This window comes from Tachypleus tridentatus, chromosome 10 (assembly GCF_004210375.1).
Source record: "Tachypleus tridentatus isolate NWPU-2018 chromosome 10, ASM421037v1, whole genome shotgun sequence".
Lineage (NCBI taxonomy): Eukaryota > Metazoa > Arthropoda > Merostomata > Xiphosura > Limulidae > Tachypleus > Tachypleus tridentatus.
In genome coordinates, this window is record NC_134834.1 from 38,648,855 (window position 1) to 38,675,367 (window position 26,513).

Genomic DNA, 26,513 nt, shown 5'->3' on the forward strand with positions numbered 1-26,513 from the left:
GTAACACTGTCCACTTAGAGAAACACCTGCCTTGGTAACATACACACACAAATATACATAAACAATATGCCTAGCAAGACTATCTGCCTATAGGACCTTGGTAATATGATCCACTTATATTGGTATCAAACTATGATATCATACCTCCCAAATGCACACTCTGGCACCGCTTCATGACCTAGCAACGTCCTCTCTGGTTCCATTTCATGAACTATGACGTCATTTTTTGACCCCTTCATATTATTTGAAGCCGACAACTTATCGTCTTCTAATGACGTGCTACTCAACGTATGAGGTAAAATCTAATACAAGTAGCTAAATAAATGTACCTCTACCTTAGAAATGTCTAATAACTATGCACAACACGGATTTCAAACTAAAACTATTTACAGTTTAATTCCACGTACTTTAAATGCCACCGATATAAATACCACCCTTATTTCAAAAACATTTAAACTATGTTTCAGAAATGTATATTTGCAAGTATACATTTGTGCCATGTAAAGTGCTACCCATGTACAAGGTTTTAAAGTTTAAAGCGTTACAGAGGAATGTTGGGAGTTTTTTATCTTTATTTACAAAGTAGTGATAGTGTCTACAAACCAAAGAAGAGTGTGAGAACTAAGAGGAAGATGTGAAAGTTATACAGATCCACACATTTCATAGAAACATCCATATACTGTATTGATACCAGGAGAAATACAAACAAGAACTTAAGATTCAGTAACCGAATTAGCAACAAGTATATAAAACCGGTAATATAAAAGAAAACAAAAAGATCTTACCTATGCCCAATCCCAAACCGAAATGTGGTACTATAAGGTGAACCATTCGAGTTGCCAGAGGAACCTACACACATATTCAAAGTTAAACGTAAGGTATAAAAAACACAACTGGCTTCTGCCAATCCACAAAATTATGTTGACTCAGTTGCGAATTTTGTTTTTACTTTTAGTATTCTACTGACAATAGTATAGGATCAAAAGAAAATTATTGGATGATAGCGACTTATCTTATGCATTTTCCTAAGTAATTAACACAGTGGTTTGACTTTAGTCTTTACATACCAAATGGTAAGCCATTTTACCTTCTTATATTTAGACATATAGTTATTTTTCATTTTATATATGTATGTACAATATAGCATATTATCTACTTTTATTTGTGGACATACACCAAGTGGGCTATTTCACTTAATTTTAAAATTTAACATAAAGTGGGAGTGGCCATCACATTATAAAGTCCCCACAGCTGAAAGGGTGAGCATGGTTGGTATGACAAGGATTCGAACCAGTGACCCCCAGACTAGGAGTCAAGTGCCTTATCCACTTGGCCATGCCGGGCATTTGAGTGTAGAAAAGGTGAAACATATTAACCAGTTCATTGACGGATATATTTAAAAATATTTAGCGAATTTAGTTTGGGAATTATCTCTGCAATAAAGAAATAACATGTCTAAAAGCATATCTATAAATATATCCTATATTATTATCATGTGGAAAGGCTATTTTTAAAAGTTGAACCAGTGTCTCACTACCAAGTGACCACTGTTCCAATTGCAACAACCTTGGATGAGCATTTTGTATGTGCAGTGCCAGGACACAAGTATAAGCACTTGGTAGAACCACAATTCAACGCCTTGCAAAAAGTATTCACCCCCTTCAAAGTTTCAACATTCTATTGCTATTTGAACTTGCAGTCATTAAAACTTTAGAACGGGGCTTTATATTTAGAATCTACACAACCTACTTCAAACTGAGAAAGCTAAAAAAAGGTGATATTGTGAAAATTAGATTTTCAAAGTAAATACGAATATTCTTAACTAAATGAGTATTTAACCCTTTTGCTACAGTAACCCTAACTACGTCCGGATGCAAAAGATTAGCTTGTAAGGTCACAGAGTTAGTGTAATGGTCTCTGTCTCTGTGTAATCAAAGTGGTTTAAATTGACGTTACAGTAAATGCATCTGTTCAAGCCACAACTCATAATGTTACAATAACCCAACCATGAAGATCAAGGAGCTTTCCAAACAAGTCAGGAATAAAGTGGTAGAAAATCACAAATCAGGGGAAGATTAAGAAAACATTTCAAAGTCACTCACAATCCCCTTGAGTATGGCGAAGTCCATAATTAAGAAGTGGAAGTGCTTCGTACTACCCAGTCATTTCCAAAATCAGACTGCCCTTCCAAACCAAGCAGCTGGGCAAGCATAAAACTGGTTAGGAATGCCAATGTGAAGTTAACAGTGAATTTGAAGACATGCAATATTCCATGTATGAGATAGGAGGCAGTGTTGATGCATCGACAATATTCCAGTCCCTACATAAAGTTAGCCTATATGGGCATGTGGCAAGAAAGAAGCCTATACTGAAAAATAATCATCTTAAATCTCGTATAGTGTTTGCGACAAATCATGTAAAAGATATTGCACACACGTAGCAGAAGGTTTTACAATCATACGTGACAAACACTGAGTGTTTGGTTTAAATTCAAAGTGGTACAAGCTCAAAACAGCACATAACCCAGACAACGTCATCCTAACTGTCAAGCATGGAGCATCATTTTATGGGGATGCTACTCCTCAACAGGGACTGGTAACCTTCTCAGAATTGAGAACAACATGGATGTTACAAAGTACCGGCGAGTACTAAAAGAAAGCCTGCTTGAATCAGCTAATAATCTAAAACTGGGTCGAAAATTCACATTTCAGCAGATCATAACTGAAACATAAGATCAAAGCCAAATTCGAGTGGTTTCAAAAGAAGAAAGTGGATATCCCAGAGTGGTTTGGTCAACATCCTGACTTTAATCCAATAGAATATTTATGGCGAGACTTGAATATTGCAGTCCATCAACAATTTCCAACGAACTCGTCAGGAATAATGGGCTAAAACTACACTGTCCATTGTGCAAAGCTGGCAGAGGCCTATCCAAAACGACTCACAGTAGTAATTGCTGTCAAAGGTGGTTCTACCAAGTATCGACTTAGAGGACTAAATACTCATAGAATCAGCAAATTTCATTTAATATACTTTTTTCAGGTTTTCACAGATAAAAGTGTTAAGTTTGATCATTAGGGTTTTGACAAAAGCAACTTCATTAATAAATGTTTACATTATTTGTATTTCATCAAAATTTGACGTTTCTTTTGCAAGGCGCTGAACATACATGTGGGAATATGTGAAGTCTAACCTTATTTAAGTTTAAAGTTACCTTAATCTGTGTTGACTCAGCTTTGACTAGGCCCTTCTACACAGCAAGTGTACCAAATCAATTCATTTATACAATAAGATTGAAAAACCAAAATATTAAAATAATTTACATTTCTCAGAGTTGTGTAGCATTGTTACGGTTATTCAAAGTTGGCTTCATGTTCAGAAACAGAAGTTTCTTTATTCTTAGAAGTGTTTCATTCTCTTCATTTTGTGTGATATTTAATAGGTTTTGAGGCACCACAGCCTATCTAGCTTATATTACACAATACTTGGATTGACTTTAGACTGTCTGACTCCTGTACTATTTTGTACATTCTCCTGTTCTTATTGATTGTTTTTCAGTTGGTCAGCACAAAGTTCTTATGTTTAGTGCTAAAATCCAAGGTTCTATTTTCCCCGTTTTAAAGCGAACAGGTAACCCATTCTGTAGCTTTTCACTGAAAACATACAAACCATATCTAATTGTGTAACTAATATAACCACCCTCACATCTTCGGGAACGGAAGTAGTAAATCACACAAAATCCAAAAAAGGAAATACGAATCTGAATGAAATGTTTAGAACACGTTAACTCGATTCGTAAGTGAACTAGTTATATAATGGCATTAAATGTATGTTTGATTTAACTATAATGATCACCAGCAAACAGTTGAATTAGAAGCATTGATATTTTTGGAACATTATTTGACTACGAAGGAGATGAGTTGTTTTTGTTTTTCCTTCCATTTTCTCTAACGTTAAACTTGCAACATCATTTGGGACGGAATCAAAATTGATCCCAAATTTATTTTTAATGGCTAAAAAAGTTTTGGAAATATTGAAACACGGTATACAATAAAGTTAAGTTGGAATAAAGCTAAGTTTACGTTGATTCACGATATACTCCAACATCTACATTTTCGATACGCGCTAGCTGATTGTGGTGTGGTGGAGTCCTTAAGTATGCTTAAAAACGCAAAGAACGAGAGACACTGCTTAGAATAAGACTTCTGCTTAAGAACAAGAAGCCAGCTGTTGTTTATTAAACTTCATGCAAAACTACTTGCTAATTCTGAAGTGATAGAATGGGATGCAGGTAATTAACATCACCCTAAAATCACTCATGGGCTACTCTTTACCACAGTTACAAAGTACGAAGCGTGATCTTTGTTCTGGTGTTGAAAGACATTTATTTATTATTCATATTAGATCATAACTTGGTCAAGTACTACAACTGCTTTTACAGATTGATGTAGAATAACGTGGATTAACCTATACGATAATTACTTCATATACTTTTCTAGTCGGAAGTGCATCATAGCGAGGTATTTTTACAGCCTTAATATGTTGATAAAGTTATTGTAGGTTATTTGTATCAAATCTTATGTCTCAGAGTACAACATGTTCTGTTTTCACAGACAGATAAACTTTGGCAAAATCACTTGCAAATATAAGAAGTTGAAATAACTGATCATTGTGTGGATAACAAAAAATGTTTGTAATTTGATAAAAAATAGACATGGGCATTTAAAATCACGGATTTCTATGCTGATATACTGAATGAGGATGTTAACAAATAACTAGCTTGTACGACTAAATATACAAACAAAATAACACACCATTATGACCTTAAATTAAATGTACGCAACATAATTTAGTATGTTGAGTGGCCCACCATGGTGTAGATTTAATGTAATCATCAACAAAACAAACTATCACAGATACAAATATAAATATGACACAGTGGTTAAATTCTATATATAGGCACACGTCTTGAGAGTTAAACTGTGTTAGGTTAATCTAAATAAGAACTACAATTAGACATAACAGGTTTGTGCATTTTACTGCTTTTGCTTTTCAGCATGCAATAAACAGACTTATTCCACTTGCCCCCCTTCTTTATGTTTGGAAAATAAGAAAAATTGTTAATTTAACTTACCCCTATCGCACACACCCCAACAACCAAGAGAGAAACAGAAGCTGCTAGCCACCTATAAATAAAAACAAATGCAAAGCATTTTATTTTATAAAGCAGTTTATAAAAAATGTCTTTTTAAATCATAGGATCATTTTCATTCAGACATATGACAAAAGTTTTAAGAGATAATGTATTCCGTTAATTTATGCAGTTATTTGTATGTTTTATAGTGCTCTTATAAAAAAACAAGTTTCCCAAAATAAGTTTCACAGTTTCTCTTGAGACAACTTGAAATGTACCACATTACAAATAACGAAAAGGCGGCGTTTCCAAAGATGTAAAAAGTCCATGAATAAAACAGACTAATTACTTTATTCCGATTGGTTTATCCATATATTTAACATCCATAATATTTCTTTAGAAATTTAAATATTCGACAAGTTTAATTTTTAAATTTTTCTTATAGATGATGAAATACAAAACTGTCTATAAAAATAGCACTGATTCTTAACGAGTGTCATAATATTTTTTTAAAAATCACATTTTTCAAATGTAGTCTAAATAGAAAATTTAACCTCTTTTCTACACAACATATCTTTGTCTTAAAATAGCTACTAATTAACCTGTATTAAGTAATTCAAAATAAAGTCTGTTTTGTTTTCATGCCGTTTCAACTTCACCCCTGAAGCCAATATCACCATGAAATTTATCACACTTGCTTATGTCACAGTCTTTCATAGCTTGAAGTTTTTAAATTCATAACTCTTTATCAATTGCCTTGTGACAAGTAATTACCACTAACTAATAAATTACATATTGTGTCCAACACAAATACCAAAACTCAGTTTTCAGCGTTACAACTATAAGCCTTCAGAATCATCGCTGAGTCAATGGGGGCATTAGAGATTGCACCAAAACTACATCATAAAAGGGTTTTCTAATTTAAATAAATAAAGTATTCCTAGTAAAAAATAATACTTGAATATTAAACCACCAGGAAGTCATCCAGAGATATTTTATGGTTTACCAAAAATCTATACAGGTGGTTAAATCGTACTTCTAATAGTTTCGAAAAGTAAATTGTATAACCATGATTTAGTTGGTTTTCTAGTTGTTTTTTTAAACCATTTACCACAGATCAATATACTCTGAAAGACAATTTCGAGTTTTATCATAATATTCGAAAACTAAAGTTTCCCAGTGATGTGTGTTGTTTCAGTTTTGGCATCAAATTATTATACACAAATATACTGTTAAAAGAGACGATATAGTTAAGAATTGAGTTAAAGTGGCAACTAAGAAGTGTTAATTCCAAAATCTGTCTTTTTTAAAACTTATTATTTTTGCCACTAAAATATTTCATTTTTTTGTTAAATGGAAAGCTTTATGATCAGATCAACGATGTTGCTATGGTTTCGAGACTTGCATAATCTTTTGTTAACTTATTCTCATGTTTACATGAAAAAAAAGCTGTTAGTAAAAAGATTTAAAGAGTTGCGGACAATTTTCTATCGTAGGTATGTCAACGACATCTTCACTACCTTTAAGAACTCATATCAGGTTTCCCAATTTCTTCAATGCATCAAGAACAGACAAAACAGTATAAGGTTTACTGTGGAACACCAATTATCCTCCTTTTTGAAGACCTTAAGTAACTTGCAAGTTTATACTTTAATTTTGAAAGCATTATTGCGAATGCGTTTTTAAAGAATATATTTTTTATAAATAGTATTTCACTATGCTTATAGAATATCTAGCACTTCTGAAGTTATACACAGAGAATACATACACATTAAGTATTTTTTATGCAAAAATAAGTTTTCATATATTTTATAATTGGCATAATACTTTGCCTTTGTTTAAATAAACAAAGTTTTGATACAGAGAATCAAAATAGCGTGTCTAATTACACTCTAGTAATCAGTTTGTTGTTTATAGGCAAATATACTTTAATTATTCAAGATTTAATTGAAATAGGTTACCTGAACGGTATACCCGGTATAGATACAAGTAAGAAGTGTGTATAAGCCTAATTTTCAAATACTTTCTTTAAATTGAAGGACCAATTTCTAGTTTCATAATAATCGTTAGTAGTTTATAAATTGACTTGTTGTTAGCAAGACTATAATGGTTCTACAAAAAGGAAACTATTAGCACGTCAGTTTCAGATCACTCACTAAATTAGTATATTTAGAACATGCCCTAGAAGAATGTGGCTTCGTTGTTCATTCTCATTTGTTTAAGATCCTCGAAATGGGCAATGGTGAAGGATGTTTCCTTATAACAGAACATTTAGATTCACAAGCTCATTGGACTAATTTTTATAGTGTTGATGGTTTAAAAAGTAGTATTTGAAAACCCGAAACATAAATTTCCCCATTAGGAAGAGTTTCAAATTTTTGTTTTCAAATACCTGCTAGACCGTGTGCTTTCTCTCACCTGCCTATACGGAAGGCTACAGATCCAAATAGATTAGTCCCAAGAAGATAACCAATACTGTCAGGAACAAAAACAGTGCCTGTAGAATAAAAAAAGGATATTGTCTAAATAAGATATTTGTAATTTTAAAACTATTTAACGTTATTTGAAAGAATCAGAATATTTTGAAGAAAAACAAATATCAAACAATATATCTGATAACGTGAGATATCTGCTTTTATTTTATTATCGAACAATTGCGCATGATATCTTAAACTATTATTTGTTTAGTGCACAAGGTAACATCAGTAGCTAGGTGTACTCTGTTCAACATGGGGAATCTGACTCACTGGGTGAACAATATATTAAATTATGCAAACTATTATAACGAAATAAAAACAATTACATTAGAACAACTAATCCAATCCGCTACTTCGATGATGATATCAACACCTTCATCATATGCTTCTGTAAGAAATTATTCCGTACATATATGAGCACTACAACTGGTCACTCAACTGTCCACTTTTATGTTTTGTGGGGAGGGTGGAGATGGTTCTGTTTAAATTTCAAAACTGAAAAATAAATCGCCATTCGTTAGTAACATTTTCAGGTGAATTTGTTTATTTGTTTTTTAATTGGCTTAAGTGCATATCTGCTCTATGGGCTATGTGTGTTCTGTCCATGTCCATCATATAGATTGAATAAAAAATTTTAGCCTATAAGCCCTCAAGCTTATCGCTAAGTCTCCAGGGGAAATTTGGAATGAAAATTTAAAAAAAGGACAAAGATGTTGTTTGATTGATGTTTTAAAATATTTAGTCGAACTATAATAATATTAACATTTGTGTACGTTTTAATAAGTACATTATGATAATTGTTTTAAGATAAATCATTATATTAGATTTATTTGCTATAAAACAACCTGTACAATAAATGTATATTATTATAAAAATAACTTCCATTTTATGTATTGTTTTAAGTATGATACTAATTAATAATATGCAGCGACAAAAATTTTATATATGCATACAGATATAATATAAATGGTAAAAGTATCATGCATATACTTAAATATCTTTTTAACCCAACGGATAGTGCAACATATCGATTTATAGACACGCGACAGTTTTTAAGGGCAAAGTAATATACTTTATACATATATAACATAAACATAAAATAAACAAACAATAATATTAAAAATATGATTTTTAAAATTAAGTAGGGGTGTTGCTATAAAAGTAATGAAACAAGAATTGAAATCATAATACACGAATTTATGGAATGTAATTTTCACCTTCATGTACTGATAAGTTGTTAAAGCTGCCAAAGTAGAGATCAAGTTTTATAAATTTGTGATTGTGATTTTGATTTTTTGTTTCATTACTTTTTATAGCAGGACCCCTACTTTATTTTAAAATTCACAATTTTTAGTACTCTTGCTAAAGTTTAAAAAGAAGAACTGTAAATATTAAAACAAAAAACCTTAAGTCACTACTATGAAACACTGGTATATTTCTAGAAACTGAGAATTAAAAACTTCAGACGAAATTATTTTTATATTACGTTAATAGTACGTCTCCTTATTTGGATAGAGTTATGCCCATAATTTTATTGTCTTAATGCGATTTCTCTTCTGGCCTCTCTTGCAATCCATGGACAGTAATTCTCTTGTTTTTAATGGAGCGACAATGTTATATTACAATTTGTAAAACATTGCTGTATTACAATTTTTGTGGTTCTTTTTAAAATTCAAGGGCTGTTTGTTTTTCCTACTCCATTTGCTTTCTTGACATTTTTCAATGCATTTTACTGGTACTACTTACCAAGTTGCCATCTAGGAAGCTCCATTGTGTCCATCAACCACACGGGCAAGCATGGTTCTAGAACTGCCATAACTGAAGTAGAAACCCAGACAGCTCCTTTAAGCAGATCAGACAAGAAAACTTAGATTTATTTTACATATAACTGCTCAAAACAATTAAAGGATAATCGAAATATGTAATATTCGGTTGTTTGAAAAATAATGGCGGATTTAAAATTTTAACAGTAATAAGAAATGAAAAAATCAGAAGGAACTTTATTATTCAAAATAGAAACATAATGAGTCTATACACTTGTTCCAACGATAAACAAAATTATTTATACCATTACGATAAAACTCTGAAGTCCTAAAACTTAAAAATTCTTTAAAGCCATTCCCTGCTGCTGCTTTGTTGTTGAATCTTTTGTCCTGTAAAAAAATTGTCCAAATGCTTGAAAAAGTGATAGTTGATGAGCAAAAGGTCTGGAAAACAAGGAGGATGAGGCAATGTTTCAAAACGGCATTTGTTTTTCTTATTTTCACTAAGTTTCTAAAACCCACTTATCATGCTTTTTTGCTTTTCCAATTTGCTCAAGATGGTCCAAAATTGTGAAAATGTCAACACTTAATCCTTGTATCATTTCTCGAACAGTTCGGTGTGGGTTTCTTTTCACTAATGCTCTCAGTTGGTTGTTTTCAACAACAGAAGGACGTCCTCTTCCCTCTTTACCTTTAAGACTCGCATTTCCATTACGAAACTTTTGGGGCCAACTCTGTACTATATGTTCGGAGGTGTTTACTTCGCTCCACACTTACTTGATATTGTGAGCTTTTTGATGTAGTATGATCAAATTTGAATAATACATAAAATTGATGCGCAACTTTTTTCTCCATCATTAGTTGTAAGGGTTTGAAATATTGGAAATAAAGTTTTAGAAAGAATAAAAGCATTAACAAATATAAGAAGCTTTAGTTTTCAATGGTATATGTAAAGTCGTAAAAAAAAAATACAGGTTTCTTATTCCTATAAATGACTAAAATGTTTGTATAAAAATCCGCCATTATTTTTGAACAAAAATAATATTATAGCTATGACAAGTAAAAAACCCTTAGTTCATCGTTATGCAGATCATAACTATACTAATTTAATTCTTTTGTAACGAAACTATACAACACTTTTAAACTAAAAAAGTCAATATTACATTTTAGATTTATCTGAGAAAGCTGGATTAACTTATTAGGATGGATCACTAAAAAAATGAAAGTGGTGTCAAATTTAATTATTATTGAAGTTTGTTTGTTTGTTTTGAAATTTCGCACAAAGCTACTCGAGGGCTATCTGTGCTAGCCGTCCCTAATTTAGCAGTGTAAGACTAGAGGGAAGGCAGCTAGTCATCACCACCCACCGCCAACTCTTGGGCTAGACTTGGGCTACTCTTTTACCAACGAATAGTGGGATTGACCGTCACATTATACACCCCCACGGCTAGGAGGGCGAGCATGTTTAGCGCGACGCGGGCGCGAACCCGCGACCCTCAGATTACGAAGCGCACGCCTTAACGCGCTAGGCCATGCCAGGCCTTTATTATTGAAGTGTAAGATTAGACAAGCCATCAAAGAACTAACTCTCATTTGGTTATTTGTTTAATCTCATACTTTATCTTTTATTATTATTTAAAGAAAATATAAAATAATTATCGACCACCGCACTTTGGGACTGTGGACGAGTGAAATCTCACTATGCGATTAGAAAATCCATGAATTAGTGATAGGTGGTACTGCCTTATCTTTACTCTACCACTTCACAATTAGAAGCGACAAGTGTAGATAGCTCTGGAGTAACGTGACACCATTTAACAACACACCAAAGTTCTAAATATTTTAAAATAAAGTTTTGCTACGCCATTAATATTCTTAAAAGAAACTGTTCAAAATTTTAATTCGTATGAATAGTTTGCTGCGATTTAAGCTATTATGGAGTAGCTTTGCATTATAATTAGACTTGTACAAAACTTTGAACTTAGTTTTGTGTCTTTTGTAATGAAACTGTGTAGTCAGTGTTACGTTTATAAGAACCGAGTCTATAGTTAATTCGGTGATAGAAATAACGAATTTTATTAAATCTAACAAAATTAAATTAAATTAAAACCGAATTCGTTTACTTCTCAACTAAAAACTGATAAAACTTCCATTAAGACTGATAATAATGTTTAACATACTTCTTCGCTATACCTGTTGAAGACAAATCATGCTTTAACATCAAAAGCGTATTATAACTGTATAAAAATGAAGTAATTATTTAAGTTATCCCTGAAGATGACAAGACAAAAATACTAGACCACTACAATATTCACCTTAATAATCGAGAGGAAATTTATATAGACCACCACTAGAAATATGTACTAATGTACACATACCCAAAAGCACAGCTTATGCGCAATGCAAAAAAGGAATTAGCACAGCCATACAAGAAGAAAAAAATCAACTAGTGAATAGCTTGTTGATATGCTTAATTTCTAAGATAAGCATGTCTTGTTATTAATTTCTCGTTTAAATTAATCATGAATAACACTTTGTTTTCAGCTTGTTTCCTATCCTCATTTGTAAGAGTGCAGACTGCTAATTAAAAATTCAAGTGCTATAATTTAGTTTGTTTATAATGCTTAAAGGTTTCCTTTGGTTCTTAGATCAAGATTTACCCACTAAATATGAGTGTTTCCGTGTCTTTCAATACAGAGCAAATAAAAACAGATTTGACTGTTGATTGCATTCAAAATTAAATAAAGCAGTACCTTCATGTCATTAATATTTGTGTAGAAGACCAGTTACACATTGTGTTCTCTTTGAACTTTCTGAATAAAGATTAAACTTCGTGCTGGAAGCCAATGATTCAAAAGTATCAACCTCCCATTTTTGTAATTAAATAGAAACTTTAGTTTATAAAACTGCTGCTTATGGTATACATAGTCTACATTTTTCTAGACGAATTCTTTATAGTAGATGTCTGCGACTTGTTGGCGATAAATTTCAACAATAAACTTTTTTAAATATATCATTAAAAAATTGAAAAATATATACAAAATTTTGTTACACCGTTGGTTATTTACACTTATATCCAGATCTTTAAATAATTGTCTTTTTCATCAAAGTTCACACAATTAATTTAGAGCACAACTGACAAGGGAAGTTATTCTACTCTGCTTGTTATTACAAAATAGTCCATGATAATTTATTTTAAAAATCGCCACTATATTTTTTTTATTACTAAACCTAAATGATAGTCTTTCGATTCGTATTTATGCCTAGACAAATCTAAAACTTTTCACGCAGTACTAGTTATTTTAAATACTAGATTAAACAACAAGAAAAATTCAGAAAAATTAACAATTAATAACTATTATTCATGATGATAATAATACAGTACTTTACTAAAACATACATATTTATGATACTTTAAGCCTAGCTCCCCATGTAGCATTACAATAGAATGATGAGTTGTTGACTTTTCATTGGACATTTGTAGATTATTTGAACATCCATGCAATTGTTTAAGTTATATTTCATGCAAAATTGCTTCCATATTTAATTTCATAATATGTTTTTTTTTTAGGTATTTGAAGTGCATGCTCTCAAATCCCTTTTAATATTAACATGTTTTGTATGCCAAATGTTCTTTCCACAATGTGTTTCCTTTCAATCTCATAAATTAGAATCCCCATTTTAAATATTCTACTTACGGGCCAGATTACGTGGTTTAATATTTGGTTTTGTAGATAGCTTATTGCAATTTTTGATTCAAATAATAATAAAGAAAGAAAGAAAATTAGGTACAAGAAGATTACTCATCGAAATCTGAACTTTAACACCAGACATTAAAAGTTTGTTAGTGATTCTTTAAAAGCCTGGGTGGTGGCCCTCGCAATTTACGTAAACATTTTTGCAAAAATAAACCATCTACCCCTGTCAGCATATCTTATAACTTAAAGGTCTATTTAAAAATGCCCCCCGCTAGTACAGCGGTATGTCTTCGGATTTACAACACTACAATCAGGGGTTCGATTCCCCTCGATGGGCTAAGCAGATAGCCCGATGTGTCTTTGCTATAAGAAAACACACACACACTATTTGAAGATGATTTTTTTTCACATTTGTTTCATAAATTAATCTTTGTGACCTGATTCAGAAACGTTTTCTGACGTTTGACACTTTATAAATATTTATTACCTGAACTCGCATTTCTGAATATATAAATATTAGTGAAATTAAATAATTTATATCTAAATGAAGTTAAATGAATAAACAAAACCATGAGGAAGGACTGCGTTAAAAAAACAGCAGATCCCAACCTCTGATTAATTGTATTATAACCATAATATACATTTTTTTAAATTAAGTGTATCAGGCAATGTGGTATTCAAGAAAATTTATTTATAAAAGTCATTGAAGTGAGTTGCTGAATTTGGAATTTTCGCGACAAGATATATAAGGGCTATATGCATACAATCGTCCCAAACTTAACTTGACTACAGCTCTTGTAAACTGGATAAATACAATATACACGATCATCAGTATAACAGTAGATATTACTGGTCACTTACCCAGGATAATTCCAGTCAGCCCCAGCTCATAAATAAATGTCAAAACGTTAAATGTATCCCTGTCCAACAAAACTCGAGTTTAAAGCAAAACAATTTCTGTGTTCCTAAGTCGCATAGAAATATGTCTGCGGACTTACAACACAAGAAACTGGGTTTCGATACTCGTGGTGGGCAGAGTACAGATAACCCATTGTGGAGCTTTGTGCTTAACTTGAAACAAACAAACAACCTCTGCTCAAGCTGACGAGGTTGCGTTAACATTATACACAATCCAATATATTAGACATAGCCTGCACATAGTAAACAAATTAATCTCGAATAAATCTTATGCTTTAACTAAACAGCTTTAATACACGAAGGAATTGTTTAGTCTAAATTAGACCCAACCCCCAGTAAAAATACTAAACATATACTACAACACTCCAAATCCCACAGAATACAATTAGAATCTCAACTAAAATGCTGGAAACAATTGATGAACGAGGAGGAAGAGAAATCTTCCTCAGAGCAAGATTCACGCAACTAAAGAGTTGGCCCTAACCAAAGTATTATAGGTAGGCCAAGTATACCCATTATCTGGTGCTATAAAATAAACAAAAACTGTATAGATATTTCTGGTGTAACAAACCCGAGCTAATTAAGAGAAATGATTAATGTACTACAGGAAGAAAGGGTGGTTTAAACATGACTGATTTTAACAAGTATCGAAGAGCAATATGGACGGAACTTTCATACAGTTACATCAACCCTAGGTTTACTTTATCTTTTACGAGATCCCAACAGAAGTTAAAACTCAGCAACTACATCAAACTACCTCAACGACTTCTTCAGTCTAAAACTAGACCTAAATAAAAACAAGAACCAACGCTTACTCAGCGCCATATGAAATGTTAGCTGAGGTTCTTCACAATAGACTGGAATAAAGTGTGGAACAGGTTAGAATTTGCACCATTTCAAGCATCTCGACGTGACTTAAGACTGAAAAATTGACCACGAAATTGCCTTTGTAAAGGTTAGATTAAAATACTTTAAAATTACATCAGTTAACAACTGCTTGTTTTGTTCCTGTATTGAACCTGTACGGCATGCCATGTATGATTGATTGTCCGCGGCGTTGTGGAGGAAATTCGCCTCTATTTACGATATGGGATATGTGGTTTTATTAGTACGATCCACTAAGTATTGACTTATGGAGATGAATACTTGCGCAATCAGTAAATTTTACTTTATATATTTTGCTGACATTCAACCTCCTTCACACATAAGTGTTTAGTTTGATCAACAGAGTTTGGAATAAAACAACGTTCATTAAAACAAACTACATTATTTCATCAAAATGTGGCATTATTGGTATGGTGTGGATATTCTTGCAAGGTACCGTATTCACCTAAGTTCACCATCATTATAACTTTACGCTTTCGTTTCGATAATTTTAGCTTCTGTTCGTTTCATAGACCAAAATAAAACAGTTTTTAGCTACTTTATTTCTTTACTATGGGTTTTCTTCTTCGTTTTGTTTCAACACGTAAATGAATCATGCACCGAACTCTCATAACCGTTTCATATTCTATATAATTTTCGATATCTTTACTTTATTGTTTAACTTATATGTAATTTGTTTGTCTGGGCCCGACATGGTCAGGTGGTTAAAACACTCGACTCGTAATCCGATGGTCGCGGGTTCGAATCCCCATCACACCAAACATGCTCGCCCTTTCAGCCGTGGGGACGTTATAATGTGACAGTCAATCCCACTATTCGTTGGTAAAAGAGTAGCCCAAGATGGCGGTGGGTGGTGATGATCAGCTGCCTTCCCTCTAGTCTTACACTGCTAAATTAGGGACGGCTAGCGCAGTTAGCCCTCGTGTAGCGAAATTCGAAACAAATTGTTTGTCTGACCGCGTAAGATTTTCATATAGATAAAGATTTATCAAGTTACTTGGCAATGTGTCGTGCGGCCAAAACAACCTTCAGGGCATGTTGTTTTCACAGAAGCGACAGTTTAGCGATTTTCAACTTTCTGTATTTCTAACTATAGTAATACAAACTCATATTTTCAGTAGATGTGCTGTACTTCACCAAGTTAAGGAATATAACATTTAGATCTTCCTCTCCTCCTTCACACGAGAAACTTTATTTGATAGAAAAACACACTTTATAGATTTTTTTAATCAAGTACACTAAATGATCTTCTCAATTAAAAGTCTTAGTTGATGTAAATATAAGTCACATTTGCAAAGTTACTAAAAATGTGCTACTGTAAATGATGTTATTAACACTGTCTTGAAAAATAAAAACTATCACAATAAATTTAAAAAAAAATTACAAAGTAAAGATGTGTTCTGAATAATAGGGTTGCGATCTTAACGTTATTATTGGTAATATCTAGTGCCACTTATTAACTTTGGTTAGGTAATCGTATTGACAAGGCAGGGGTTCGATTCCCCTTGGTGGCTCAGCAGATAGCCTGGTGTGGCTCTGCTTTAAGAAACACACACACACACACACACGAGTATTGAAAAAAAAGATCATTTTCAATTAAAACACCTTAGATGTGAAAACGGTGCAGCCAAGAAAAAATTAAGCATGTTTCTTACAGAAATGAAATGAAAACTGGTGGCTGAACTGGTAGCTACACTTATAGTATTAATAACTGATGGCTAAACTGGTAGCTACACTTATAGTATTAATAATTATACATCATATCTTCATTCATGTGTTAGCCAGGCTGATTTTCATTTTTTTAAACATGTGGCATGATGATGGGTAAAACAAAATACTGGCCACTCCTATTCAAGAAAAATTTACTTTCAACACTTTTAAATGTTTAATTTGTCCAGCTGCCACGAATTTTCAAAATGCTCGCTAGATAAAATGGATAACGTTATATATCTTTTAACTTGTAGTATATGCAGCCTTAAGTATGCAGAGCAAATTTCTAATGTTTTACATCTTAGGATTAACCTACATAGATCAAAGTAAAGAAGACTTCCATCATACAATAGAAAATGATTATTTTAATAAACACTCATTCAATAACGTTGAAATAACTATTTTAGAAAACATTTAACAAAGCTATTAACAGATAGATAACACTATTTTATTATTAAAGAAAAACTTTATCTAAGGGCTAAATCAGATTTTAATATAAAGATACTGAATCATTGAGTAAAAATATTTGTATAAAACTTTCATATCTGTAATTTTAAACACAACAAATGTAGAGGTAAAGGTAAAAGCAAGAGTAACTAGATCAATTTTGAAAAGTTTTGGAAAACCTAGGTACTGCTTTGATAAATCTGATGATCTAATGAAATTTATAACTGAAGTTATTTGAATTTAAAAAATAGAAAAATTAAAAGTTGTTTTTCAAAGTATGTGTTAAATTTTGGTTTTAGTAATATTTATATAAAATATTTAAATATTGGTCTAATAAAATTTAAATTAAAATGTAATCAAGTTCCAAATAAACTTCAATAAAAGAAAAAATTTATATTGTTACAGATTTTAAACATAAATTATGATGATTTATCTTTACTGTGTCTTATTCATAAAAGTGTAGAAAAAATATTTTTTCTTTAAAATCATTACAACTTACAGTCATCTTAATGTACCAAACCTTTTGGACCTCTTGTTTTTAATTATAACAAATTAATTGAAGAATTTAATCCTTTAGAATTAGATAATTTACCACGTGTTTGTATTAACAATGAATTTAAGTGCACTTTTTTTATTATCATATAGTAACAGGTAATGTATAAATAATAGAAGATAATAAATTAAAATTAATTTAAAAAAGACAAACCATACCTTAAATCTAGAAAATACTAATAACTATTATTAAAATAAGTTTGTTTGTTTGGAAATTTCGCACAAAGCTACTCGAGGGCTATCTGTGCTAGCCGTCCCTAATTTAGCAGTGGAAGGCAGCTAGTCATCACCACCCATCGCCAACTCTTGGGCTAGTCTTTTATCAACGAATAGTGGGATTGACTGTCACATTATACACCCCCACGGCTAGGAGGGCGAGCATGTTTAGCGCGACGCGGGCGCGAACCCGCGACCCTCGGATTACGAGTCGCACGCCTTACGCGCTAGGCCATGCCGGGCCTATTAAAATAAGTAAAAAACATATATCCCACTGAGTTTCTTTTTTGAGTGGAAACTATATTATTAAATGAATTAAAACTTAATTAAGAACTTTAAATTTATCTAGATATAAAATAGACTTGTCTTTTAATGTATTTAGAAATAAAATAAAAAGTTAGACAATTTATTATTACATCTATTAATAAAGATGAATGCAATTTTGGCTATATGTAAAAAAGTATACACCCAAATTCTAATTAATGAAATAGTGATACTATTATCACTAATATAAAGCAAGCTGTTAAAATGGGGTGAATAAGAATTCTGTGAAATTTAAATTTATTATCAATTATTTAAATACTTTTACTAAATCCATTCTAGTTGCACTTGACAAAATTTCTGATATTTTGTTTTAATATATAAAAACAGTGTTATTAAAAAGTTCAGTTTTTATTACAAGAATACTTCAAGTATGTAGTGTTTAAATAAACTAGATTCTTTAAAAACAGGCAGTTATGTCGTCACCTACGATTTTACATTATATACTACAACAGATCTCAAAAAGACATTGTTGGAGTATTTAATAACCTGTTATAACTTTATGGATGCAGAAGTGGGTGTCATAAAATATAACTTTACCAAGATACAATACAAAATATACTGTACTTCTACATTTATAACTTACAACTTAATGAACAGGTTTATAAACAAACGGTGGGTATTCCAATAGGTGCTAATTTCTCTTTAAATATGGCCAATTTGCATCTGTTTTTCAGAATATTTATTTTTTTTAAAAGTTTAAATCCCAATTCATTTAACTGCGCCCCCCAGTAGCTCAGCGGTATGTCCGCGGACTTACATTGCTAAAAACCGGGTTTCGATACCCGTGGTGGGCAGAGCCCAGATAGCCCATTGTGTAGCTTTGTGCTTAATTCAAAGCAACAACAACATTTAATTGTATATTCGATATATTGACGATTTAATTTCAATAAATTACTTAAACTTCACCTTAACTACAATATATGCTAAGGTACTAACAAAAGGAAAAAGCAATAACACGTATTCTTACACTAATTATCTAGACATAGACATTTATTTTGTAGAAGGCAGAGTTCAGGTGGTCATTGTCGATAAAACAAGGAAATTTAATTTTCCCATCATTGGCTTACCTACTTCCCAAAGTGTTTTATGAATGTATTGTTAAAAAGAAATTATCACATCACACGATTTTTGCTACTATGTAATAGAAATAACTATTATAGACAAAGTTTCCATATTCATAAATAAGCTATAAAATAATAGATATTCAACGAAAAATTTCACTATTTTATATAATAAATATAAATTTTATTATACAAAATACGTTTGCAATTATGGAAAACTTTACTCAAGGGTGACATTGAATAACTAATTTAAGAAATAATTGTTTCTTCGGTTTTCTTATCGCAAAGCCACATCGGGCTATCTGTTGTGTCCTACCGAGGGGAACCAAACCCCTGATTTTAGCGTTGTAAATTCGAAGACTTACTACTGTCTCAGAGAGGGAGCGTTTGAGAAAAAAAAAAAGACCAACTTCAAGAAGGTGGACCTGTCGCAGCCTTTCCATACTATACATACTTGAATAATCTTCGGCAATTTAAATAAGTTTAATTAGTTTCATTTTCATTTTAAAGATCTTTACAAGAGTGGTGGTTTGAAGTTCTATATGGTAGAGAATTTGGGTGGTTTCGTTTCTACTTTTAAGTTTAAATAACTTCAAAAGTAATTGCCTACCCACATCTGGCTGCAGACAGCTAAAGGCAACGTTGTGGGTTTAAACACTTTCACGGCCATGTCTTGGTTTTTCATGATGGTCAACTGGTTTAACTTAGGCGTTTTAAATTTTGCTTGATAGATGTGATATCTATGAGGCTTTTTTGGCTATAGATACTTTATTGTTTAATAGTGCTGATTTAAATCGCCTATCAGCAATAATTGCGATTGATAATTAAGGTCTTTATTTATAATTAAACAATATCATAATGAAGAATAGCGTGAACATATCCAAACCTTTAAAGAAAGATATATTGTAATATTACATAGAATGCAAGAAAGAAACAGACAACACCTGGGCACGCAACATAACATAGGTAGTTGTGCAATGTACTTTGGTTTGAAGTATTGGGGGAAGCATGACCATAATTGCGTTGGGGAGAGTTTAACCTGTTTTTCAGATACTTATATTCCAGTTTGTAGCATTAAGACATTAATAAATAAAGTGATTAGATGACTTTAATAGGATAATTAAGATATTTTATGTTTTGTAATAAATATAGAAAATATGTATGCAAATCAAAAAAAAATAATAAACTGAAATTATAATAAAAACAGTAAGGAATAATTTTTAATTTTTGCAGGGGAAATCATTGAACTGTATCTTGTACAGATGTATTAATGTAGATATTTCACGGTCCCTGTATAAGTCCTACTATGCAGGTCTTTTAGAATCTTAAAAGTTCCTGACAGTGGTATGGATGGGAGCAATACAAATAACTTAGGTTAGGCTTAGTATAGTAATTTTTAACATCGTAGTATTTAGTTTCAATTATCATTATGAGGGCTGAAATCCAAACTTCAAGGGCAGTTTTATTGTCTCTCTCATCGAAGTATTGTATTCAAGTTATTTTTTACTCTTTTGACTAGTTACCTTTTCACATATGGTTGCAGAGAGCGAAAGGTGGTAAAGATGTGGAACGTTGTGGGCAAGAACAACCATATCTACCTTTAAGGATAAGAGTTCCGTAAAACTGAGTTTGACCTAGATAACTAGTGTAATCTTAATACAACCTGGGTCTTGCTTCCGCCAGCACCTCAAAAACTAAGGCACATTGCATAAGTATCCACCTTAAGATGGATGCCCAGGTTATATATATTCGAAGTTGCGTTGTTAATTTATATTCTACGTAAAAGTACAATTAATAGTAAATTATATTGATGTAGAAAATGAAGAAAGTGATAAAATTATTATATGAAAAAACGGAACAAACAGTTATATGAATGGGCTTTCCCTCCCTCTCCCCATGCACTCATTTTGTGTGCCTATATACCTGATGACCCTTTATCATTCGAGTTAAAGAAAACAGCCAAACCGATCAACTATAAAACGCCCTTAAAACTGCTATACTTACATGAGTAAGTCCAAGCCAGTTCACAATAAGTATATATATTATACCTGGTTTATTTTATTTTACTAATCTTATATCTTTATTCAAAGCAATACACAGTAAAGCTTATAATCACATAACTTAAAAATTAACATCTACTAAACCTCACGTGATATAGCAAATAAAAAATGTACAGCTTAATGATTAACTCCTCCACTACTAGGAAACTGATTAATACTTTTAAATTCATTTCGATTAAAGTAATTGATAGGGGAATAAAATAATATCCTGCACTCAAAACCAAGATGACATCCTTAATTCTGCAATGCATACCTTTTGTAAGATGCTGAAATTCCTTGTACAACGTGTACGGTTGTAGCACGTGCATCATTGAATATGGTTTACGAGTGCTTAGAACAAATGGGTGGAAGATCAACGGAAAATGAGTTGTGAAAGTTAGGCTGAAAAAATTTTATGTTGAATTAAGATTCGACGATTATTTTGGCCAAGGAATACGGCAAGAGTGTTTGTCATGCTCACGTTTTAATGTTAGTTTTTGTTCATAAGAGAAGATACACAAGTACTCTTAATGTTATTAGGCCTTTAATCCAAAAAATTCAATTCTCAGAGGAATATTTCTTCTTTATGTATTATGGTCAAGTGGTTAGTGGGCTCAACTCGCCATAAGAGGGTCGCGGGTTCGAATCCCCGCCACACCAAACATGCTCGTCCTTTCAGCAGTGAGAGTGTTATAATGTGATGGTCAATCCCACTATTCGCTGATTAAAAAGTAGCCCAAGAATTTGAACAATCGATCAAAGAAGCGGTTTTAATAACGATGTTAATGAAAGCAAATGTTACGTATTATTATTTATTTCGGATCCCCCTCTAGGGCAGCGTTAAGTCTACAGATCTACAACGTTAAAATAAGGAGTTCGATTCCCCTTGGTGGACACAGTAAATAACCTGATGTGGCTTTGCTATAAGAAAAAGGTTTGTTTTGAGTTTCACGCAAAGCTACACGAGGGCTATCTGCGCTGGCCGTCCCTAATTTAGCAGTGTAAGACTAGAGGGAAGGCAGCTAGTCATCACCACCAACCGCCAACTATTGGGGTATTCTTTTACCACCGAATAGTGGGATTGACTATAATATTATAATGCCCCCACGGCTGAAAGGGCGAGCATGTTTCGTGTGACGGGGATTCGAACCCGTGGCCCTCGCATAACAAGTCGGGTGCCTTATCCACCTGGCCATGCCGAGCCAGTGAGAAAAAGACACGCACATTTATTTCGGACAAGTCTCTGATTTATTTCGTTGTTACGTTACGTATTACTATCTCAAATAACCGGAAATTTGAATTCGAGCTTAATAGTTAATTAACTGTTAATATGTATTAAATTTATATTATTTGCTAACAAGACTGATACACACAATTTCCTTTTTTAAAACAAATATATCTTAATATAAAAAAACATTAAAACAATGCAGTTCATAACAACGGTTATTACTAATAGTTATTACAAATTATGGTTTATATACAACAGTTTTACAAACTTGCAGACAACACTGAATCTTGTATCTAGTCTAGAACTAAATATTTTATCAACGATTCAAGTCCGCAACGAACAAGTTAATTCTGAATTTATATCGTTGGACCTCGCCTAAGCCAACGCTCTCTTTTTCTTGGCTAGCCTCACACCAGGTAAAAGCTGATTCCTTCCAGCGAAGATATTTAATGTCCTTGTAGAAATAACAACATCTGAAGTCATTCGCTGAAGTTAAACGATTTGTAATGTTCAATATATATAACGTTCCTTACCAAATTCTGTAGTCTTCCGATTAATAGATATTAATCACAATTATAACTTCCTAGGCCAATAACGTACTGACTGTAACTGTCCAATAATATTCTTCTTTCGGCGCATCGGTTTTTATATAGCAATCACGCGATTTTTTCTACTCTTCAACAATATTATAGCGTGTTTTAGAGAAGAGGCTGGACTTGCGCAATGCTTAGTGAAGAACATTTGTCAGCAATAAAAGAAAACTATGCAGAAACAAAGGAAAGGTACTAAACTAAATGTACAATGGTAAATCCGTTACACAGGGTTTATAATACAATGCTCAACTGCCAGTCGAAGAGATACTACCTCCTACTCATTGTAATGTGATCACTTGACAAATCCCATGATAAACATTTTGTTATTAAGTTTTGTATATCCAAGTAAATGGAATATTCTACAAATATGTCGTGTAGAAATTCTAATAAAGTGCAAATTAGAATTACAAGGACGTTACTTTTAAGGGATTTGATACATTATTCTAACACTAACTTTTTAGATTTAATCCTTAGTCAATACATTGACTTTATTTTTGTTTCATGTTCTGTTCCCACCACAAGGATTGTACCCCTAATTTTAACGCTAAATTCAAGTTTATAGCACCATTAAACAACTAGAGTCTAAAAATGTAAAATCCCTAGTTTTGATACTTAAGCGTATTTACAAAAACAAATACTTACCACATGCAATCAAGATGTTAGGATCAGTTACCAACAGTTTTAATGGTGATGACTGCAACATTGTCTGAGAGAAGGAAAGAAATTTAAATGGTTAAGAAAGTTTATCATTCGATACGTAATTATTAGATGGTTAACTAAAAACACTTAAGAAATGAAGTTATTTAAATCTCATTTGACAAAGGATAGTTTTTGTAATCTTAAAAATAAGAAAAATTATGTAAATGGTTATCAAGGTAATTTGAGATTACCCCGAGAAATCAAGTTACCAACTTTGTTTAATGATGGTACTTTTAAGGTAAATTGAAAAGTAAAAAAAACAACAACAACATTACTTCCTTTTTGGAAGTAGTTAAATCTGGAGCTAATGAATTACTTTGTTCAACTGGTCGAATGGGCTTCATTTACCCCCTTCTTCTCGGATAAAGTTATTTCATTAAGATCAAGACTATATAGTAAATCGACAAATCAATATTACATGCTTGGCCTACACAGCTAAGAAGTGACAAGATAAGATAGGCTCTCAAGATTTGGCTGATACATATTAAATTGATGTAGTTAGCCTGCTTTGATCAGACGTTAATATCAGTTTACACTACTACAAAACAGGCTGGATATGATTATCATTCTTATTGTTTTTGAAGAGACGTTAATCGACAGTTGTTTTTTAAGTTACATAAAATTACGAACATACAAGTATAACATATGTAACGAAAGGTGACCTTACCTCTGGAGCAATTCCTGGTTGTAAGATGATAAACTGCAATACTGAAAACAAAGAAGTTTAGTATTCTGCTCATAACAATGTGTGTGTGTGTGTGTGTGTGTGTGTGTATATAACAGACCATAGTAGATAATTTTATTACATTTACGATTGTTAAGTTTCGATAGTAAACCTAAAAATAGCAAAAGATTAAAATGATTTTCAAATATAAAATTTTCGAATATTTTATTATTTAGTCTTCGAACACATTGCGAATACCAAAATAAAACAGCGAGAATGTGGTGCTTATATTCCGGGTTAAAATGAATGTAATTAGTTATAGCATTGTATTCTCACGACGGCTGGTACAGATATTAAAACTTTAGTTAAAAATAAAGTACAGGACAACGTTTCCACCTTCGTAGGTCATCTTCAGGTAACCAGCCGTCTTTAAATACATTTTTACTTCAAGTGGGTTTTTCGTCGTCACGAAGTATTATAGCATTATACAAAAGATAAACTTTAGATACCAGAGTTGAGTGATAACTGCGTTCGAAACGGTTACTAATCTGTCAAATATGTCGCTATATACTTAAAAGTCGGGGGTCGGGCCCATAACCTCCACCTTACGATCATGGTTTTCCATTTTGATTAAGACGCCAAATGGGAGATTCGAGGTACTGTCAAATACAATCGGAGCATGGGTTCTGTGTGTCAGTGTCTTCTTTGCAATATGTTATTATCGAACTTAAAGATTGTGAGAAAATTAGATCATTATTTGTAAAGCATTATTCTGCTCCCAGTCTATGCTGTAATGATAAAGTTCATTCCTTTCATAATATAATATTGCGACAAAAAGAAAGCCAACAAAGCATACAAATATGAGCATTAACCCGCAAAAGCGCAATGTTTCAAAACATAAAAACACTTTCAGAAAGTGGGCATAAATTTAAGAGTTTCGAATAACTTCAGACAAGTTCATCACAACTTACTTTACAGTTTTAAACCACACAAGTCACTTTTAAAATTTAGACGAAACACATTGTAAAACTTAAGCAACCTCACGCAGAATTTTTAAGACAATATCTAACAGCAAAATAGTAAAAACAAGTTATGCTTAAGAATACAATTTAAAATATTGGTTCGAATGAAAAAGTAGTATATGAATTAATAACTTTAGTCTGAATTCCCTAAGTCAAACACCTGAAAGGTAGAAACATATGGTAACAAACATGTACAATAATACTTAATCTTTCAACAAAATAATATTAATTCGATAATAAGTTTTGTAAATCTCTAAGGTTAACTAAGTTTTGTAAATCTCTAAGGTTAACTAAGTTTTGTAAATCTCTAAGGTTAACTAAGTTTTGTAAATCTCTAAGGTTAACTAAGTTTTGTAAATCTCTAAGGTTAACTAAGTTTCGTTGTAAATGCAGATAGGTACTGCCAAGTATGAAATTTACAATAAAATTTATTCATAAAATTTTTAAGAAAGAGATAAGAACATTCTTCTTTGGAATGTTGATAAAAGTAATCTCTGAGCTATCTTCTAAATTACATTGACTTAATACGTGCTTTTACTAAAAAAATAGCGTATCACTACCTAAAACTAATGACATATTTAATATAGAAACTGCTCCAGATTTCTGAATGTGATGTTACGATAGTTATTTTCTTTATTAGCTGTTATCACTTTCCTGTTATCAATATCTAAGAAACACGTGAGATTATGCTTGGGTCATCTTTAACACATAAATTTGCATATGCTCAAATTGGATTCAAATTTTAAAATAACGTACAGGCTTCATGTTTACCATTAGCGGATAAACATATTTAGTTCAGTCTTCTAATCACTTGTTACATGAACTGGAAATGAGACATTTATTAGTACAACATCAAAACTCACCAACATTAAGGAAAATCAGTCCAGCTAAAATCAGAAACGGAGATGCCTTTCCCACGAAATTGTACATAACGCCGCCGAATGGATAGCCAACTGTTACAAACAAATATAATGGGGATTTTCTTATCAAAATACTAACAATCCTAAACAAATGGGTGACTATGATTACTCAACTAGGACTTATCTAAATGGTTACTTGTAAATTATGTTCTAAGACAAAAAT

General features: G+C 32.1%; 1 protein-coding gene across 2 annotated transcripts in view; it reads right to left on the reverse strand.

The window, feature by feature from the left end:
• Window positions 1–26,513, reverse strand: part of LOC143229092 (synaptic vesicular amine transporter-like) — a 60,960-nt gene that overhangs the window by 17,789 nt on the left and 16,658 nt on the right. For both annotated transcript variants that reach the window (XM_076460910.1, XM_076460911.1), the window contains 7 exons: window positions 26,294–26,383; window positions 24,412–24,452; window positions 23,688–23,751; window positions 9,358–9,453; window positions 7,553–7,631; window positions 5,135–5,186; window positions 786–849 (listed from right to left, as the gene is read on the reverse strand). In XM_076460910.1, coding sequence (XP_076317025.1) covers window positions 786–849; window positions 5,135–5,186; window positions 7,553–7,631; window positions 9,358–9,453; window positions 23,688–23,751; window positions 24,412–24,452; window positions 26,294–26,383 — 486 coding nt within the window. The remainder of the gene's footprint in view (window positions 1–785; window positions 850–5,134; window positions 5,187–7,552; window positions 7,632–9,357; window positions 9,454–23,687; window positions 23,752–24,411; window positions 24,453–26,293; window positions 26,384–26,513) is intronic.